General features: G+C 62.6%; 2 protein-coding genes across 4 annotated transcripts; one reads left to right on the top strand and one right to left on the bottom strand.

Moving 5' to 3' along the window:
- Window positions 1-2290: 2290 nt before the first annotated feature.
- Window positions 2291-10579, top strand: GLI1 (GLI family zinc finger 1; the record flags this gene model as incomplete). Of its 3 annotated transcripts, none has more annotated exons than XM_084255550.1 (11): window positions 2291-2396; window positions 2856-2939; window positions 3181-3376; window positions 3623-3767; window positions 4109-4198; window positions 4286-4423; window positions 4765-4914; window positions 6511-6675; window positions 7116-7346; window positions 8174-8441; window positions 8835-10579. In XM_084255550.1, 11 exons carry the CDS (start codon window positions 2291-2293, stop codon window positions 10577-10579), a joined length of 3318 nt encoding a protein of 1105 aa, XP_084111676.1. The 3 variants fall into 3 exon arrangements, with proteins under 3 accessions (XP_084111676.1, XP_084111677.1, XP_084111678.1); XM_084255551.1 differs by having other exon boundaries at window positions 8177-8441; XM_084255552.1 differs by lacking the exon at window positions 2856-2939 and having other exon boundaries at window positions 2291-2390; window positions 3211-3376.
- Window positions 10580-11723: 1144 nt separating this feature from the next.
- ARHGAP9 (Rho GTPase activating protein 9) lies at window positions 11724-18545 on the bottom strand. The gene is made up of 17 exons (XM_084255629.1): window positions 18206-18545; window positions 17698-17921; window positions 16646-16870; window positions 16365-16478; window positions 16070-16174; window positions 15488-15549; window positions 15273-15363; window positions 14968-15063; window positions 14782-14880; window positions 14451-14592; window positions 14248-14355; window positions 13827-13925; window positions 13560-13637; window positions 13363-13416; window positions 13002-13136; window positions 12604-12709; window positions 11724-11928 (listed from the first exon to the last, which is right to left on the bottom strand). Exons 1-17 carry the CDS (start codon window positions 18519-18521, stop codon window positions 11757-11759), a joined length of 2226 nt encoding a protein of 741 aa, XP_084111755.1. The 5' UTR covers window positions 18522-18545; the 3' UTR covers window positions 11724-11756.
- Window positions 18546-19862: the final 1317 nt, after the last annotated feature.

The raw sequence follows: 19862 nt of genomic DNA on the forward strand, positions 1-19862 counted from the left end.
CTCTTCTGTCTGGTGGCAAACGTGCTTGTGGGAGCGTGTGTTTGGGGGCGCGGGGTGTCATCGGACCGAGGAAGGGGACGGGGAGACCAGCGGCTCGCTCAGGCCCTGGGAAGGCTCCCCAGAAGTGTGAACCCCCGTGTCCCGAGAGCGGGGCCGAGCGCCGCGGAGGCGTGAGGAGACCGTCCCGACCCCTGACCCCGGACCACCGGGCAGCCGGGCCGGCCGCGGGGACCCCTGCCGGGGGGGCGGGACCGCGCCCCCGCCCGCGCGCGCCCCGGCCCCCCGCGGGAGCCGGCCTCGCCCCTCCTCCGGCCGGACCACCCTGCCTGCCCCGCGCCCCGCTCCGCGGCCTCTTTCAGGCCCCGTGACCCCGAAACAATCCGCCCCGGGCAGCGAGCTCGGGGACCGCACGGGGGCCGGGGTCCCCCGGGCTGACTGACGTTTTAGGGGGCCGGAGAACCGGGGTCTCCGTGGGACGGGGCTTCGCGGTCCAGCGGGGAGAAGGCGGGGCTCCCCAGAGGTGGAGGAGCCGCGGCGGGGAGGCTTTCCCCAGGGGGCGGGTCCGGAGACCCCCCGCTCTCCCCGGCTTCCCCGCCGGCGGCGGAGACCCGCCCTTGACGTCACCGAGGGGTTCCCGGGGGTCCGCGGGGTCCAGCCCGGGGAGCCCGCGGGGCCCGGGCCCTCCCTCGCGCCCACACCTGGCTGTGCCCGCGCCTCCCCGCGCCGCCGCCCCGCACGGGACCCCACTCTCCGCGGGCCCCCCAGGCCGCGGCGGCGCAGGGCCGGGGGAGGCGCCGGGCGCGGGCGGGGGCGGCGTCTGCAGCCGGAGCCCGCGGCGGCGACTTGGGTGGGCCGGCGGGCGGGAGGGCGGGCCGGGGGCGGGGCCGGCCCGGGGACTTGGGGCGCGGGGGCGCGAGGGGGCTCGGGGAAGTCGGGCCCCGGAGGAGACGGCCCGGGCCCGCCAGCGCGCCCTGCCCCGTCCTGCTCCCGCGCCCGAGGGACTTGGCGGGGCTGGGGGACCGCGGGGCGCCCCGCTCCCGCGCGCGGGGAGCGCGGGGGGCTGCGGCGCGCGGGCCGGGCCGGCCGCGTCGCCCCCTTTCCAGCGCGGCTCCCCGAGGCCGGGCGGCGGGGCAGCAAGATGACCGGGCGCGCATGTCTGGGGGGTCTCTGTCGTGTCCGGGGGTCGCGTGTGAGCGCCCGCCGCCCTCCGCGGGTGAGTCGGGGGAGGGGGCGGGCGGCGCCCCCATCCAGCTGCCCGCCAGCTGCGCCCCCCGCAGCGCCCCGGCCGCGGTGGGAGGTCTTGGATGCGGGGTCCGGATCTCCGTGCGGAGAGGAGGGGCCAGCGGCGCGGCCGGGCTGCGGGGCTCCGGCTGGGTCACGGGGTCCGGCTCCGCGCCCCGTCCCACCCCGCCCGCGCCCGGAGTCCCAGCATCCCGGGATCACCCACCGCGCGGCGGCCCCGCCGGCCGCGCCCACCCGCCGCGCCCCGCCCCGCCCCGCCCGCCCGCCGCGCGGCGGAAAACCCGGGGTGGAGCGGGGGCCGGAGCGGCGCCCCCACGCCCTCCCGCCCGGCCCCGCGCCGGCGCCGGCTGCTCGTCCCGCCGCCCGTCCTGCGAGCGGGGCCAGCGGGTTCGGGGGCGCCCAGGTCCAGCGCACCCCAGAGTAAAGCCGGCGTCGATCCTTTGTGCCCCACAGACCGGGAGCCCCTCAGAAACCGCCGCCCTCGGCTCGCGGCGGCCGCCCTCCGGAGCGGGGCCGACGGCCGGGGCGCGGGCGCCCTCTGCGGGGCGCGGGCAGGACCGCAGGGGGAGGCCTCGAGCCGCCAGCCCCAGAGCGCCCAGCCAGGTGCCCCCCGGGGGCTGTGCCCCCCCTCCAGGCGGGCCCTTGGCCAGAGCAGAAGGAACAGAGCGCTTGTGGAATAAAGTCACCTGAAGCTCACAGAGGCACACGTATTCCACAGCCCTCCCCTCCACACACACGCGCACACACACACACTCACACGCACACACACGCTGTCCGGGCAGAGTTTCCCAAGTTTCCATCCAGTTCCCTAAAATATCCCCAAGACCGGCTCTGCTGCTTTTGGACTGCTCCCCTTGCCCTGTCCTGGCTGAGTAATGCCCTCTTCAGGTTGATTTCCATGGCCGCGGCCTTGGGGGGGCTGGGGCACAGGAAGCTCTGCCCAGGATCCCAGCTCCAGCTTATTACCTGACCTTTCCTGCCTCCCTCCCGCCTCTAACTCGCCAGTCTCCTTCCTCTTGCAGTTCCTCACACTCTCCCCTGAGACGCCATGTTCAACTCGATGACCCCCCCGCCAGTCAGTAGCTATGGAGAGCCCTGCTGTCTCCGGCCCCTCCCGGGTCAGGGGGCCCCCACCATGGGGACAGAAGGTCAGTGTCTATATCAGTCCTTGGGGGCTGGCATAGCTTTCACCTTTCCGTCTCCCACCTGACGCCCATTCCCCGTCGTAAGAGGATTTGAGACCCTATCGTGTGGGCTTGGAATATGGGGTCAGGCCTTGCCGGTTTTTTTTTTTTTAAGATTTATTTATTTGTGCATACAAGAGTTGGGGTACAGGCCAGAGGTGTGGGGGGTAGGAAGATTCACCAGAGACAGAGTGGGGAGCAGAACAGGCAGACTGACTGAAATACACTGCTGAGGGGAGCAGCGGACGCGACTGGAGAGATCTGCGCCATGTGGGTAGCTCCCTGGCCGGTGGGGATCGAACTCGTGCTGCAGAGGCTGTGGACAGCTTCACAGTGCTGTGCTTAACCCCTTGCGCCACCAGGGAGGCCTAAGGTGAGGTCTTATGCGTCCTCCATTCCCATCCCCCACTCCACCTGTCTCTTTTCTAGGTCTGCCCTTCTGCCACCAGACCAACCTCATGTCTGGCCCCCACAGTTACGGCCCCGCTAGAGAGAACAACAGCTGCACTGAGGGTGAGGCCTCAGGCGACTTCTCCCTTTCTGCCCCCCTGGGAGAGGGGAGGGCAGGGGACTTAACTTGGAGGAGGAAAGGCTTGGGGATGGGAGCAAGGGGTGCACAGTGTGACCGAGAGGTCACAGATGGAGTCAATACAGAACAGCCAGGCCGCGGTCTTTTCCCTGAGTCGGGACCACAGGTCTGGCGCGTGGAGAGACGTCCCTTCACCATGTCTGTCTCCCCTGTTTCCCGCCGCAGCCCCACTCTTTCCTCCTCCCCGGAGTACAGTCAAGTTGACCAAGAAGCGGGCGCTGTCCATCTCCCCTCTGTCAGACGCCAGTTTGGACCTGCAGACAGTGATCCGCACCTCGCCCAGCTCCCTGGTGGCGTTCATCAACTCGCGCTGTGCATCTCCCGGGGGCTCCTATGGTCACCTCTCCATCGGCACCATGAGGTGCAGACAGCCCCAGGCTAAGAGGCCCCCCAAGACCCTGCCAAACCCCATAAAAAGCCTCAAGCCCTCAGACCACCTGACCCTATTTGAATCCTATCCGTTCAAAGGCGTTGAAGCCTCCTCAGTCTGTCCCTGGCACTGCCTCAGGCACTGCCCATGCTAAGTCTTCCAGAAACACTCCACACCATGCAAGAACTCCTGAGACACTGAGGTGATCGTAACTGCCTCCCCCCTCCTCCTCCTCAGCCCATCTCTGGGATTCCCACCCCAGATGAACCACCAAAAAGGGACCTCGCCTTCCTTTGGGGTCCAGCCCTGTGGTCCCCATGACCCCACCCAGGGGGGCCTGATGCCGCATCCTCAGCCCCGGGGACCCCTTCCAACTTGCCAGGTGAGAGTCCTCATATTGCCACCCGATTTCCCTCAGCTCAGGGCAGGGGGGTGGACTTTATAAGGGAAAGGTGAAGGGAACACGGGGGTAGAAAAGTTTTCAGTAGCAGGAAAATACAAAGGCAGGGGTGTTGGGAGTCACTGGATGACTCAGACTCTCCCAAATGAGACCCCACCTTTTGCCCACCCCATCACCAGTGCAGTCTGAGGAGGAAGCCTCTTCCAAACCCAGGGGTTCCAGCTGCTTGGGTGGGGGAACTCAGGGCTGGAAGACCTGGCTGGGCTCCCTCTTCCTTCTGCCCACTTCTGCCTTCATCACCCTCACCTCTTCCCTTGGGGAAGCTGAAGTCTGAGCTGGACATGCTGGTTAACAAGTGCCCGGAGGAGCCCTTGGAAGGGGACATGTCCAGCCCCAACTCCACGGGCACGCAGGTAAGGGGCGGGGCGCGCTGGGCCTCCGGAACCGGAGCCAAACAGACGCGTCACCCCAGTGACCAGGGGGCGCCTCTCCTGCCCTAGGATCCCCTGCTCGGGATGCTGGACGGGCGGGAGGACCTGGAGAAAGAGGAGAAGCCGGAGCCCGAGTCTGTGTACGAGACGGACTGCCGCTGGGATGGCTGCAGCCAGGAATTTGACTCGCAGGAGCAGCTGGTGCACGTGAGCCCCAGGGGGTAACAGGAATGCTGCCTGCAACCTGCAGGACCGCGGGTGGGGCTGTGGAATCCGGGGAGGGCAGAAGGGCAGGCGGTTCTGAGATCAGGGCCCAAGTGCCCCCGCTGGGCAGGCAGAAGTGTGAGGAGTTGGCGCCTTGTGGATGCTGCCAGAAACAAGACGTGGGCTAGGATTTTTTTATGCTTCCTGTTCCTTCTTCCCCCGTGCGGTGGAGCCAGGGAGGCATGGGGGGGAGTGGTGTTGGGGGAATAGGGGGTCAAAGGAAGGTCTGTTCTGGGTCTCAGGAGCCTGGGGGCCTTGGCAAGCCCTTGCGTCTTCTCCTGCAGCACATCAACAGTGAGCACATCCACGGGGAGCGGAAGGAGTTTGTGTGCCACTGGGGGGGCTGCTCCAGGGAGCTGCGGCCCTTCAAGGCCCAGTACATGCTGGTGGTCCACATGCGCAGGCACACGGGCGAGAAGCCGCACAAGTGCACGGTGAGGCCCCGCGCTGGCTCCCGGCCCCTCCAAACTCGGTCCCCCACCTCCCTGACCCCCCTCACTGCCAAGGCCAGGCCCCAGTATGATGTTTGTCGGGGCGCTTCGCCCTGGTAGGCCTCTTTCTCCATAAACACGTATGTAAAAACTATTCTGTGACTGTTGGTATAAAGAGGGTCATATCAATATTATATGTTAGTACACTTAATATGACCTAAAAGCTACCTTTCCCCTTGATTTTATTGTTTTTTTAAAGATTTATTTATGCAGGGCCTCCTCTGGTGGCTCAGCGGTTGAGCTCTGGGCTGCGAAGCTGCCCGCAGCCTCTGCAGCGCCGGTTCAATCCCCGGCCACTGGTGAGGGTCCCACATGGTGCACAGACCTCTCCTGCTGCCCACTGCTCCCCTCAGCAGTGTGTTTCATCCTTCTGCCTGCTCTGCTCCCCGCTCTGGCTCTGGTGAATTCTCTCACCCTCTCGTGCTTCTGACTGTACCCAGTGCTTGTATAAATAAATAAATAAATCTTTAAAAAAAAAATCCTTCTTAAAAAAAAAAAGATTTATTTATGCATACAAGAACTGGGGTACAGGCCAGAAGTGCAGGGAGGTGAGAGGATTCACCAGAGACAGAGTGGGGAGCAGAACAGGTGGATTGACTGAGGTACACTGCTGAAGGGAGCAGCGGGGAGACAGGAGAGGTCTGCTGCGCTGTGTGGGTAGCCCCCTGGTAGGCTGGGGATCGAACTTGTGCTGCAGTGGCTGCAAATAGCTTCATAGGTTGTATCTTAACCCCTTGCATCACCGGGGAGTCTTTCCCCTTGATTTTAAAAGGAATGTAAATGCTCTTGTGGGGCCTTGAAAGTACTGTGGGCCCCAGGCCCCAGACCTACTGCTCTGTCTGATAGAGAAACCCCTCCAGACAACCCACTGAGGCAGAGTAAGTTCCCAGTGCGGGGGGAGCTGCTCTGGCCTGAACATGTGCTCAGTGCGTCATCCCTGCGTCCTGCGTCCCAGCTGCTTCTGTCCCCCATTCTTTTTTTTTTTTTTTTAAGATTTATCCATTTATTTATTTATACAAGCACTGGGTACAGTCAGAAGCGCGGGAGGGTGAGAGAATTCACCAGAAACAGAGCGGGGAGCAGAGCAGGCAGAAGGACCGAAGGACACTGCTGAGGGGAGCAGCGGGCGGCAGGAGAGGTCTGCACACCATGTGGGACCCTCCTCCGGTGGCCGGGGAGCAGCCGGGGATCGAACCGGCGCTGCACAGGCTGCGGGCTGCCCCGCAACCCAGCGCTCAACCGCTGCGCCACCGGGGAGGCCCCTCTTTTTTTTTTTTTTTTTAAGATTTATTTAATTTATTTATTTATGCGTACCAGAACTGGGTGTGGGCCAGAGGTGTGGAGGGTGACAGGGTTCACCAGAGACAGTATGTGTTTCCCCAGTTCTTACCTGCCCTTGTCTCCAAATTTCGGGAATTCTGAAGCCCTGATGCTCCCTCAACTGAAGTTATATTTGCTCGTGTATGTCCCAGTTGAGATTTGGGGTTCCTCTACTGTCCTTCTGTCTGAGAGCTACCCTTTCACCCCCGTGACCTCCAGTTTGAGGGGTGCCGGAAATCATACTCCCGCCTTGAAAATCTGAAAACGCACCTGCGCTCACACACGGGCGAGAAGCCGTACATGTGCGAGCACGAGGGCTGCAGCAAGGCCTTCAGCAACGCCAGCGACCGCGCCAAGCACCAGAACCGCACCCACTCCAACGAGGTGAGTGCCGTCTAGCCTGCCCCCCCCAGAAGCCCCCTCCTGGGGAGTTTCCTCCTAAGAAGCCCCTTAGCCAGCACCCACTCCTCAGAGGTGAGTGTCCCGCGCCCGCGTCAGTCACCCGGAGAAGGCCTTCCCGAAACCAAAAATTTCCATGTACCGCCGGCCCCCCCCCGACCAGCCGAAGGTTAACCTCAAACAGATCTGTTCTCGCTAGTGGCCCCTGGATGCTTCAACCGCTGAATTCGTGAGGTGTCCCCGACCCGGGTCTCCCCCTCATCTTTCCCAGACTGGGGAAGTCAAGGGCCCCACTCTCCTTCCTTCCTTGGGTGCTGTGTGCTCCCCCTGACCCCTCATCCTCACTCATGCCCCCACTTTCCCCACCCCTTCTACATTCTTCCACTCTGATCCCTTGACGTCCGGCTTCTCTCTCCGCTCGCTAGAAGCCCTATGTGTGTAAGCTCCCCGGCTGCACCAAACGCTACACGGATCCCAGCTCGCTCCGAAAGCACGTCAAGACGGTGCATGGCCCGGACGCCCACGTGACCAAGCGACACCGCGGCGACGGCCCCCTGCCGAGGGCCTCTGCCCTGGCCACGGTGGAGCCCAAGAGGGAGCGGGACGGAGGCCCCATCAGGGAGGAAAGCAGACTGACAGTGCCCGAGGGGGCCACGGTGAGCCACGGCCCGGCAGCCCCGCCTGCCCAGCACATCTTCCAGTCTCCGCCCAGCCTTCTGTCCCCGCCTCTGCCCGTTCCGCGCCCGTGGCCAGACCTGCAGCCTCGTCCCATCGCTGCTCCTGGGGCTGCCCCAAATCTAAAAATTTTACCTAAATGCATTATTTTTTTTAAAAAAAAGATTGATTTATTTGTGCATACAAGAGCTGGGATACAGGCCAGAGGTGTGGGGGTGAGAGGTTTCACCAGAGACAGAGTAGGGAGCAGAACAGGCAGATGGACTGAAATACACCGCTGAGAGGAGCAGCGGGGAGACAGGAGAGGTCTGCTGCGCCCTGTGGGTAGCTCCCTGGCCGGGGATCAAACTTGCACTGCAGTGGCCGAGGGGGCCACTGCAGCTTCGTAGTGCTGAGACTTACCCCCTTGCGCCACCAGGGAGGCCCCCTTAATGCATGATTACATCAATGAGCTGGCTCAGCCGACTTGCGCAGAATTTGGTGTATGGTTCCAGAGCTTTCGCATGTTTAATTTCCTGCGCTCCTCACAGCAATTTCATGAGAAAGGAACTTTCCTCATTTTCGGATGAGGAAACTCAGGCAGAGAAATTGCCTAAAGTGATAGAACTAGAGCGTGGCTTTGAGCCCAGGCTCTCCCTATCAACTCCTCTCCCCCAGTTTGTCTCCGCCCCTCAGGCTCAGCCCTCCCTGCACCTGTAAGCCTCCCTCAGCCCCAGAAGTCACTGGAACTCAAGCTTTAGCCACTCGCCAGGTTCAGGGAACAGTGGGAAGGGGAAGGCTGCCGTGCTCAGTCCTCATCTCCACACAGAAGCCACAGCCCAGCCCTGGGGCTCAGTCGTCCTGCAGCAGTGACCACTCCCCAGCAGGCAGCGCGGCCAATACAGACAGCGGTGTGGAAATGACTGGAAATGCAGGTGGCAGCACGGAGGACCTGTCCAGCTTGGATGAGGGGCCTTGCATTGCTAGCTCTGGTCTGTCCACTCTTCGCCGCCTTGAGAACCTCAGGCTGGACCAGTTACATCAACTACGGCCAATCGGGCCCAGGGGCCTCAAACTGCCGAGCTTGACGCACACTGGTGAGATGTGGTGGGGTGACTGCTGCACTGAGATCGGGTTGAGTGGGAGATTTCACCCTCAGGGCTACCGCACGGCACCTCTGTACGACTAGAAAAAGGCCTCCCTTCCTCAGACACTTTCTTTCCATCTAGCAGCAAACCGTTGTCAGGTGTAAAGCCCGCGGTGTGAATGCTGTCCTAGGGGTGTGCAGTGGGCGGCCCGTGCGGCTGCGCATCACAGCCCTGCACCCTGGTGCCCCGGAAGCAGAAGGGGCACGGGAGAAGGAGACAGAACTGAGTGGTTGGCGTTAAGGAGCCTGTCCCTGGCTTCCAGGACAGATCATCCCATCGGGAAGTCGGGGGGTGAATCAGGAGCGTCCCTGACCACCTTGCTTTTCGCCCCGTCACTTGCAGGTACCCCTGCGTCCCGCCGTCTGGGCCCCCCGGTGTCTCTTGACCGCCGCAGCAGCAGCTCCAGCAGTGTCAGCTCCGCCTACACGGTCAGCCGCCGCTCCTCCCTGGCCTCCCCATTCCCCCCGGGCTCCCCACCAGAAAGCGGGGCGTCCTCTCTGCCTGGCCTCACACCCGCCCAGCATTACCTGCTCCGGGCAAGATATTCTTCAAGCAGGGGGGGTGGCACCCCACCCTCTACAGCACCCGGCCTGGATCGCATGGGGGTTCTTCCTGCCTCTCCCTGGAGGAACCGAGCCGAGTATCCAGGATACAATCCCAGCGCAGGAGTCACGCGGAGGGCCAGCGACCCAGCCCGGGTTGCCGACCGCCCTGCCGCAGCCAGAGTTCAGCGGTTCAAGAGCTTGGGTTGTGTCCACACACCGCCGGCAGGCGCGGGGGGAGGACGGAACTTCGAGCCCCTGCTCCCAGCCTCGGTCTACTCGCCGCAGCCCCCCAGCATCACTGAGGATGTGACCATGGACACCAGAGGGCTGCGGGAAGAGGCGGAGGTTGGGAGCTCCATGATGGGCAGCGGTGTGGCCCCTTACATGGACTTCCCGCCTTCTGATACTCTGGGATACGGGGGGCCCGAGGGGGCAGCAGCTGAGCCTTATGGAGCCAGGGGTCCAAGCTCCCTGCCTCTTGGACCTAGTCCTCCTACCCACTATGGCCCCAACCCCTGCCCCCAGCAGGTGTCCTATCCTGACCCCACCCCAGAACCCTGGGGTGAGTTCCCTTCCCACTCTGGGCTGTACCCCGGCCACAAGGCTCCAGCTGGAGCCTATAGCCAGTGTCCGCGTCTCGAACACTACGGACAGGTGCACGTTAAACCAGAACAGGGGTGCCCAGTGGGCTCTGACTCCACAGGACTGGCCCCCTGCCTCAATGCCCATCCCAGTGAGGGGCCTCCACACCCACAGCCCTTGTTCTCCCACTACCCCCAGCCCCCCCCTCCCCAGTATCCCCAGTCAAGCCCCTATAGCCAGCCTCGCCCCGACTATCTTCCCTCAGAGCCCAGGCCTGGCCTGGATTTTGACTCCCCCACTCACTCCACAGGGCAGCTCAAGGCTCAGCTTGTATGCAATTATGTTCAGTCTCAACAGGAACTGCTGTGGGAGGCTGGGGGCAGGGGAGACCCTCCGGACCAGGAGCCTCTCTTTCAGACTCCCAAGTTTCTAGGGGGGTCCCAGATTAGCCCCAGCCCTGCCAAGGCCCCAATGGCCCCATATGGACCTGGTTTTGCACCTAACTTGCCCAACCACAAGTCAGGCTCCTATCCCGCCCCCTCACCTTGCCATGAAAATTTTGCAGGGGGGGCGAGCAAGGCTCCCCAAAGAGCAGCAGCACCACCTCGCCTTCTGCCCCCACTGCCCACCTGCTATGGGCCCCTCAAGGCAGCGGGCACCAACCCCAGCTGTGGCCATCCTGAGGTGGGCAGGCTGGGAGCGGGCCCTGCCTTGTACCCGCCCCCTGAAGGGCAGGTGTGTAACCCCCTGGACTCTCTTGACCTTGACAACACTCAGCTGGACTTCGTGGCTATTCTGGATGAGCCCCAGGGGCTGAGTCCTCCCCCTTCCCATGATCAGGGGGACCGCTCTGAACACACCCCACCTGCCCCCGGGGCCCCCAACATGGCTGTGGGCAACATGAGTGTCTTACTGGGATCCATGCCTGGGGAGACCCAATTCCTCAATTCTAGTGCCTAAAGAGTGGGGAATCCCACCTATCACAGGTCCACGTTTCCTAAGGGGGTTTCATCCCCACAGACAAGTCAGGAGGAGGAGCCAGAGGCCCCCGGTGTGCCCCGGGTGGGAGGTATGGACTGGGGACTGTATACAGTCTGTAAATGTTTCGAGGAACAATTTGATAATGACACTGTTTCCTGATAATAAAGGAACCGCATCAGCAAGCGCCGCGCCTCATGTCTTATTGCCCTGGGGAGGGGGCAGGAAGACAAGCAGGAGTTAAGCTCCCCACTTTTCTCTTTGGAGAATCTCCCTCACCCCATGCCCACCCTCGAGGCAGACTCCCATCATGTGGAAGACAGAGGATTTACCAGGGTGTCCTCAGAACAACACACACCTGTGGGGAGCCTGTCACCCTAAGGGAGCTGGAGTTTGTGGTGAGCACCTGCTCACTCCGCATGCGGATTCCAGGACCTTAGAATTCTGCAAACAGAACTTCCGGAACTGACCGCTGTGCTCTGAGGACGTGCGGGCTCGCGCGCATGTTCCCTACTCACGGAAAAGTTCGTTTTCAGCAGTAACTTGTTAATCTGTATGAGCAGAAACACAGTTGGGGGCTATTTTCTTGTCCCTTTGTTGATATCTTTAGTAAAAGCTTGGGCTGGAGAGGGAGCGGCAGAGCGGCTCTCGGCGGCTCTCCCGGCCTCCCCCCGCTGCAAATTCATTTAGACGCCGAGTCTTCCTATTTTTTTAAATTTTAATTTTTTACATCATTGTTTATTCTTCAACAGTATTTGCTTCCCCGCACCGCCTCAGGTGTAGCCCTTCCCCAAGGCCCCCGGGCACCATCACCTCCGTCCCCTGGGCTCCTCCCTCCCTCCCCTGGTCCCTCTCCCTGCTCCCCTCCTGCAGGATGTCTCTGGTTTATAATTGTCCATTTTTGCTTTGTGGTGTGTGTACCCGGCTGCAGAGGCTGCGGACAGCGTCACAGCGCTGCGCTCCACCGCCTGCACCACCAGGGGAGGCCCTGAGTCTTCATGGCAGAGAACTTGGCCCGGCTGTCCTGATGCATTCATGGCAGAGAACTCCATCCGCTGGCCTGACGCAGCAGCACCGCCTCCACACCGCTTCCACACACACACACACACACAACACAACACAAACGGGCGGAGAAACATTTCCTCCTCCTGCTGCCTGGCTACGGGAAGAGGCTGGGGAAGTCGGTGAGCATGAGCTGGACTAGCTGCCCAGGGTAGAGGGCATGAGCAGCGGGGTCAGACGTCTCCTGCTCTGGCCGAAACAGGGTGGGCCCAAACACAATCCCCAGGTTGTGGGGGGTCATGCGATTCTTATCCGCGTGTGCTATCACCCTGTGGGCAAAGGTCGACAGGTGGGGCCCTCAGCAGCAGTTTGGACACTTTAAATAAATCCAATCCTTCCGAGGTTTGAGCAGGGACGGTCCACTCTGGGGTCCCTCCTTGTGGTCACCAAGGAGGGAGCCCCTGGGAAAAGGGAAGCCAGTGGAGAGACCTCAGGGTACCCCGCGCATGTACACCCTATGCTACAGGACTTCTTCCCAGCTTCTGAGACTGCCCCAGAGTCCTCTTCGCTCACACTTCAGGAGGCTTTAACTCAATGGCCGCCCTTCTCCCTGCCCAGCCCCGACTCGCCACACAAGCCATCAGCTCTGTTCCAACAGGAGACAGAGGCAGAAGGAAGGGAGAGGTTAGATTTCTTGTTTCTCTCGTTTCTGACTTAGTTCCTTGTTTCCCTCACGGCATCCCCGGGCTTGCTCGGCCTCCACTTCCCCATTTGAGGCCGAACTCCTGAAGCCCCGCACGGACTGGGCCTCGTTCCTCATCTGCCCACTAAACATAGGTGCTTCCCTACAATCACCCCATCTGACCCGAGTCCCTGAGGCGGCCCCCTAAGCCTCCCTTCACCTGAGAATGCCTTGATTTACCTTTCATTCCCGATTCCTAAATCATCACCCCTCGGGGCCCGTCACCCCTCCCCGCCTGAGCAAGACGTCCGGTTGTCCTGACCTGCACAGATGCTCCAGGAGGCTCCGCAGAGTGTCGTGGTTGGGCTTTGGCATCAAGCTTATGGCTTTCTGCATCTGAGAGAGGCGCTGCTCGGCCTCGGAGAGCGCTAGGGAGAGGTTGAGAGGGAGGGCCTGGGGGTGAGGCCAGGGAAGGTGCAGGGCACGGTGGGTAAACTTTCCCGCGCGGGTGGGAGGCAGCAGCAGTCTATCGTAGTTTTCTTTTTCAGCCTTGGAATTCTTTTACCTCAGTCCTCTAAACAGTCCCCAAAACACTGCAGTTGGCGTGCGGGTTGAAGGTTATGTTCCACCTCCACGCTCAGGGTGGGACAGAAGAGGGCCTATTGCTTACAACTCGCTTCCCCCCATCTCGAGGGTATTGCCCCGACCCCCACCTCTTACCAAGGGCAGCACGGAAGTGAGGCAGCAGCAGGGGGGGCACCAGAGGCTGGGGAAGCTCCCTGAGAAACAGTTTCAGGGCTCCAGTGACCACATGGATGTCATCCCACTCCGCACTGTCCAAATCTAATCGGTTTTCTGGAAGAGGCAGGTGCAGAGGCATTCAGGGCTCAAGAGGCGAGGGGGACTCAAAGAGATATCAGGCACTGGGAGACCTCGCTGAGGCCGACCACCAGCACGTCACCGCGGAGCAAGGCAGGAGAGTTGGGAAAAAGCCTCCCAGGGACAGGGTACTGGGGGGACGTGTGGCGGCAGGCAGGATGCATGTAATTTTAAGGGTATCAAGGGCGTTCCTTGTAAGTACCTTGTCCTGGCTGTTCTGGGAACATGTACCTGCCGTCGGAGGTCACCGCCCGTTCTGCAGCACGTGAGGAGAGAAAAAGTTAGGACGCACAGCCCCAGCCAGCAGGCTGCCCTGTCGCCCAGCTCCCGCACTCGGAGCCGCCTGAGAGGCTGAGGCACAAACCCTGGGTGCCACCACTTGCCCATAGGCCTTCTCACCTCTGTCCACCAAGAAACGAAGTTTCTGGACCACTGCCAAATTCCCACTGACCCGGTAAATGCCATCTACATCCAGACCTAGGAGCAGAGGCCGGGGCGGGTGAGGATCCCCGCTAGAGTGTGTGTGGTGAGGCCGGGTGAGGCGTTCCAGGGGGAGAGAAAAGGGGCGGAGGGAAGACTACCGGCGGGGAGGTGGGGGATTCTGGGGGATTTGAGGCCCAGGCTGTTGGAAGGGGGGAGTGATTCTGGGGTCTCTGGGGAAATGACCTCTCTTATCCACAGCAGCAATGCAGAGCTGCACAAAGCTGGGCACGGTGTCCCCTTCCCGCTGGCACAGTGATTCCAACTGGCAGCCGAAGACCTGGTCTGTGGGAGGTACAGGGTGAGGAGGGACGCTACTGCCCGAGTCACCCCTGGAAGCTCTTCTCAACACAGGTGTTCACCCCAAAGCTGACTCGGCTCTCCTGGCTGCCTGCCCCAGGCCTAGGCAAGGGGTGCACCCACGCCCCCCAACAATTTGCAGAGGTGGGAAGCAGCAGCGGGCGCACAAGACGCTGATCTGGCTGTGTCCCGCTCTGCTCTGAGCTTCGCGGGAGTCCTCTGGCCCCGAGCGGGGCTGAGGCCCGGCTCAGGATGCCCCGGTGCGCTCCAGGGCGCATCAGGGGGAACGAGCGGCGCGGCCACCCACCTCGGAGCAGGCCCCGCTCCTGCAGGCTCTGCAAGGGCGGCCTCTTGGCGATGAGCCGCTTTAGTTTGTTGCGCACGCGGTTCTGTTCGGTGCCTTCAGGAGCCCGGCCTTGCGAGAGCAAGTGGGGGGCGGGCGTGAGCGCAGTGGCCGGCGGAGCCTCGGCCCCGGGCCGTCTCTCCCTGCCCCCCCGCCCCCCCCCATACTGGAGCTCCGGAGGCCACCGAGACGCAGCAGCGGCCTGGACACACGCTCCGACTCCTCCTCGTCGTCCTCCCCCGCGCTCAGCTCCCCCAGCTCCGCGGGCCCCGAGCCCGACAGGCGCAGCTCCAGGGGGTTCTCGCGATCCTAGACCCAGACGGAGAGGTTGGGAGAGAACCCTGCACCCCCAGCCCGAGCAGGGCGGCCACAGTCAGCCGCTGGCGTCCCCCAGCCCGTGCCACCCCCAATAGCCCCTGAACCCACCGTTCCCAGCGTCTCTCTCCTCCGCGCCCCGCGCCCCCAGCGCCCCCGGGCCCCGACCCCTCCCCATCTCACCAGGCGCTCGATGACCGCCTTCAGCGCGCGGTGCCAGGCCCGCAGCTCCGCCTCCTGGTCCGACTGCAGCAGGAACTCGTGGCCCGGGACCGTGCGGATCTGGGGGCGCGGGCGGGGAGCGCGGGTCAGGGCGAGGCGCCGCGGGGGGCCCGCCGACCATGGGGGAGGTGCGCGGGCGGCACTCACGTGCAGGACGTTGCGGCGACTGGACAAGTGGCGCCCGTGGGCCAGGGCCGCCCCTCGGAGGTCCACGCTGCTCTCCGGGCGGCTGCCCGCCGGCCCCTGGCGGTTAAGGAGGAAACTGAGGCCCCCGGGCTGCCGCCCTCCTGCTTCCCCTCGCCGCGGCCCTGGACGGCAGGGGAGGCCCAGCGCCTTCCTCTGCCCCCGCCCCCCTCCTCCGCCCCACGGCCGACCCGAGGAGGGTGAACATTGTCCGGAAAGGCCTCCCGCACCCATTTTCCTCCATACGCGCCCCGTTCTCTCCTGCTCACCCAGACGGAGGAGGGCGCGGCAGGCGGAGGCTCGCGGTAGAACACCAGGCTGTTGCCGGCCAGCACCACCCACGACGCGCCCCAGCTCTTCCTGCGGGCAGAGGGCAGCGGCCGCAACGCAAGGGCCTCTCAGGGCGGCCGGCGGCCAGCACCCCCCAACACCCGGGGCCACCCCAGGGAATCCGGAGCCCCGCCCAGCAAGTGCCAGCTCTCACCTGACCTTGCGCCCACCCTGGGCGATCTTGGTGACGTTGAGCTGGCCAGACTTCTCCACCTCCTGGGGGGGCCACAAGTCACCCAGGGCTCCTGGGCGCCCACACAACTTTCCCTGCGGGCTGGCCCAGGAGTGGGGCCTTTGAAGTTGGGGGTGGGGGGAATGGTTCAAGAGGATATCCAGAGAATACTCAAACAGAGGAAGGTGTCAGGGCCTCCCTGGTGGCGCAGGGGTTGAGTCTCAGCACCGTGAAGCTGTCCGCAGCCACTGCAGCACGAGTTCCATCCCCGGCCAGGGAGCTCCCCACAGGGCGCAGCAGACCTCTCCTGACTCACCTGCTCCCCTCAGCAGTGTGTTTCAGTGGATCTGCCTGTTCTGCTCCCCACTCTGTCTCTGGTGAATCCTCTAACCCTCCCCCCCCCCATGGCTCTGGCCTGTACCCCAGTTCTTGTATGCATAATAAACCTTTTTTAAAAAACGGTCATTGCTATTTTTTTAAAAAAGAGGAAGGTGTTCTTAAGAAGGCATTAGGAGCTGGGCGGGGGGGTGCTCGCTGGGCTCTCACAGGACACGGGAGACTCACATGGGGGTCCTCCAGGACCTGCGGCAGGGGCCTAGGGGACTGCAGGGCAGCAGGCTGGTCTGAAGGGCAGAGCTGGGAGCTGCACTGCTGGTGGCAGGGGGCACCCTGAGGGAAGACATTGGAGAAACAGGTGGAGTGACCTTTGAACTGGGAGTCCCTGGCTGTAAGGGGAAGAGGGGTGTGGATGTGGGCTGGAGGCAGGGGGTGTGTTGGGTGATGAAGACTATCTTGCACAACAGAGGACGTCGTAAAGGACAACTTGCTGCATGAGATCCAGATGAGGGATCGCTCTCACCTGGGGGTTGAGCCGTTCTGGGGTCCCCATGTCATCTCCTGGGCTGTCTGCTTGTGGCTGCAGGTCACTCTTGTCCCCACTCAGGGTCAGCGACTGGTCCATGGAGCCAGGGTTCTGGGGGGAGGAGGGAGAGCTATACCCCAGCACCACCTGCAACACCCTTCTCGCAGCTGTCACCATTGTCTGGGTCTCCCAAGAGCCCCAGAGGCAACACACCGCCCTGAGGCTCCGTGGGGAGAGCAGGCTGCAGGCAAAGGGTCAGCGGGGGTGGAGGGGCTCACCAGCTCCCGGGCGCGAGTGCGGCGTGGGGGCTTCCAGGACTTGCAGCCGGTCAGCGAGTTCACGTAGAAGCAGCGTCCAGAGTCCGGGTCCAGGTGCTGCTCCCAGGCGTCCAGCCTCTGCAGCGGGGGGCAGGCGGGGCTTGGGGGCGGGGAGGAGGTGCCCCTGCGAAGGTCCACCAGGTTGCAGTACACAGGGGGCTCTGACATGGGGGGCGGGGGTCCGGCCTGCCGGGAGAGGGGAAGGGAGAGGGTGATCCCCCGCACCCCTCCCGGCCTCTCCGCCTCCCACCTCCTCTTCTGACCCCCGCATTTTCTCACCACCGCTGGCTGGGGTGTCCCAGGTGCTGGGGGAGGAACCCTCTCCCCAGCCGCTGGGTTTTATTTTATTCCTACTCGCTCCCTCAGGGCTTTGCTTTCCTCCTCACTTCCTGCCGCCAGCTTCCCTCCCCCCCCCACCCCACCCCACCCGGGCCACAGGAAAGGGGAACAGCGTTTGGTGTGTGTGTGGGGGTGGTGAGGAGAGGGCGCCGCCCGCACGCCCTCACATCCTCCCGGGTAGCAGCAGGTAGAGGGGAGACAACACTGAGGCGAGGCGGCCGCTGCACCCTCTAGTAAGTAAGAGCGGGAGGCGCGGGAGTGACAGCTCTAGAGGGCACCTGCTGCTGCCCCGAGCTCCTGCGCTGCAAGACAGGACCCCGGAAAAACCCTGCCCTGGGCGGGAGCCAGGAGGAAGAGAGCCCGGGCCAAGCAGCGGCCTTTCCGTCCCTCTCCCGCGCTGTCTGCTTCTGCGGCCCAGGGACCGCGCCTCCTCCGGGAGGCCTGCCCAGGCCAGCTGGCGCGCTTTTTATTTATTTATTTATTTATTTTGGTGAAGGGCAGGTTTATTAGAAAATGGAAAAAGAAAACGAGAGGCGGGCCAGAGAGCCGGGCCACCTCAGTCACTGCTCTCGGCATGTCTTCCTCCTGTCCTGGGTGTGTGGTCACCCCCTGGGCGGCCCCGGGAGGCAGAGATTCTGCGTGTCCTGCCGTGCAGACGCGACGCTGGGACTCACCGGGCCGGCGGGGGCCTCCCTCAGCAAGTCTTCCTGGGAGCGGGACCTTCCACCCCGGCCTTGCTGCAAGGGCTGCAGGACGGCGGGCCTCAAATTGGTGACACTGACACTTCGACACATTTTGGGGGGAAGAGGAGGAGGCTGCTTGAAAGCAGCTTGGTCTCCACCTGGGGGCGACTGGGGCAGGTGCAGTTCCTCCAGGGAGCCGGGAAACAGCTTTGGCCCTGGGACAGCGAAACCGAGAGGAGAGGGAGGCGATCAGAGGCGCGATCCGGACTGAAAGGGGTCACAGGCGGAGCGAGGGACAGAGGGAGGTTGTGGAAGACGACGTGAGGCCTAGAGGGCTTGAGATTAGGAAGAGAGGCAAGGCGGGCACCGGGTGGGCATGAGAAGTAGGTCGGTCAGGGAGACTAAGAGGAGGGCCAGCAGAAGCCTGAAGGAGGAGGGGCCTTCCAATAATTCCCGGCACCCGGGGGGCGGGGGGCAGAGGCGGGCAGGGCCTACTCACCAGGCTTCCAGAGAGCTTGGCTGGGGGGGCTGGTAGTCGGGCTCTGGGGAGGGGTGGATTCTTCTATCATGTAGGCAGCCGGGACAAAGATGGGCCGCGAGGCGGAGGGGGCGCCCAGGCGCCTTGCCAACCACCAGTCCGAGTTGGTCTTTCGAAGCAGCAGGAATCTGTCCCCTTCAGCCAGAGACACCTGCTGGCCATCTGCCCCCGTGTAAGTGAAGGCATAGAGGGCGCAGAGCCGGGACCCCCGAGAAGGACTCCGGGACCCCAGCCCCAGGCTCCCCCAGGTACTTGGCCACCACCTGCCCGACAGCATGGCGGTCAGTACTGTCACCTGTGGGAAAGAAAGGTGTTGGAGAGCCAGGAAAGGACAGGACTGACTGCCCAGAGGCAGAGAGACATGGTTGTAAGGAAGCAGAGTCACGGGGGAGGCAAGGACAGGAACCCTGGGGCCAGGGAGAGGGGACGATCTGGCAGGGGGTCAGTAATAGGCTTTTGGGGCTGAGGACTTCTGGGGGATGTGCTGCGGAGGAAGTATATAAGTAAGGTGAGAGAGGATGTGGTCAGCAAGGCTGTGAGACCAACCATACAGGAAATCAGGGGAGACAGCCCGGCGTGGTGATTTTCCCCCGATTATCTGGGGCCCATCAGAAGGTAGACCCGTCCTTGTGCCGGCGGGACTCTTGAGCAGGGCCCAGGAAGAGGAAGAAAAAGAATCAGCTTGGAGGTAGCAGAGGGGCGAGGAGACAGAGTTCATGACCAACGTTTTCAAAAACCATTTGTCACCTTTTATTAACTGCTCATCAATATCTGTTTCCATTACCAAGCTGCAGCCCACCTTAGGCCGTTTGCTTCCTGTGCAGAGTCAGAGAGACAGACACAGCCAGCCACATTGTGAGATGAAGCCATTTTATCTATTTGGAGAACGTGGCTGGGAGAAAGAGGGAGGGGTTTAGCGTTCGAGGCAGAGGTGAAAACACCACCATTTTCCCCGTCCATGCAGAAGTTGTTCTTGAGAGCTGGGAAGCCTTGCTGCGATCCTTTCTATATAAGCCTCTTGGCAGGGCCCTGCTTTAATGGGTGGGTTCATTCTTCATCCTCTTAACAAGGACTGACCGAGCACCTCCTGTGTGAAAGGACGTGTTAGGGACTGGGGTAAAAGAGTGGAGAGAGATAGACAGAGCCTTGCGGTCTGGAGCGTCAGTACAGCTCTGAACTATTGACACAACACACGTATTCATTACCATGGAGTCAGGAACTGCGAACAGGCAGTGCAGGATGCCCCGAGAGCACATGGGGGTGGGTGGAGGACGGATGTCAGCTTCTCTCTGGCAGAAGGTAGGAACTGACTTCCTCCATCAACCGTCAGAGCTTTACAATTCACGCTGGTGCTTTCTCCTTACCTGACCTCGCCCCTTCCCCCCTTCTGTGTTTCTTCACTGGGCTGTGTGTCTGGGTTTGGAGAGATGGAGGAGGAAGTACCCCCCATCTTGGTGACATCGGAGGGCCACCTCTCCCCCACCCACGCATGATCTGAGCTCTGGGGTGCAGGTGTTAGGATTGTGCCTCAGTCACCTAAGTTTGTTTCACTTTCAACATGCAAAAAAATCTACCCCTCAACTCCTCCCACGTCCAAAACAGTGACCAACACCCCCCG

Source organism: Talpa europaea (assembly GCF_964194135.1).
Source record: "Talpa europaea genome assembly, chromosome: 15".
Taxonomy (NCBI): domain Eukaryota; kingdom Metazoa; phylum Chordata; class Mammalia; order Eulipotyphla; family Talpidae; genus Talpa; species Talpa europaea.

Bases quoted from the DNA above. Each gene is read 5' to 3' on its own strand.
- ARHGAP9 (XM_084255629.1), bottom strand. From the start codon at position 18,521: ATGCTGTCGGGCAGGTGGTGGCCAAGTACCTGGGGGAGCCTGGGGCTG. The intron at 16,479-16,645 runs GTGAGCCCCTCC...TCCTCCCCCCAG, and splicing joins GCACTCGCGCCCGGGAGCTG to AACCCTGGCTCCATGGACCA. The intron at 15,364-15,487 runs GTGAGAGCTGGC...CTCTGCCCGCAG, and splicing joins CAGGGTGGGCGCAAGGTCAG to GAAGAGCTGGGGCGCGTCGT.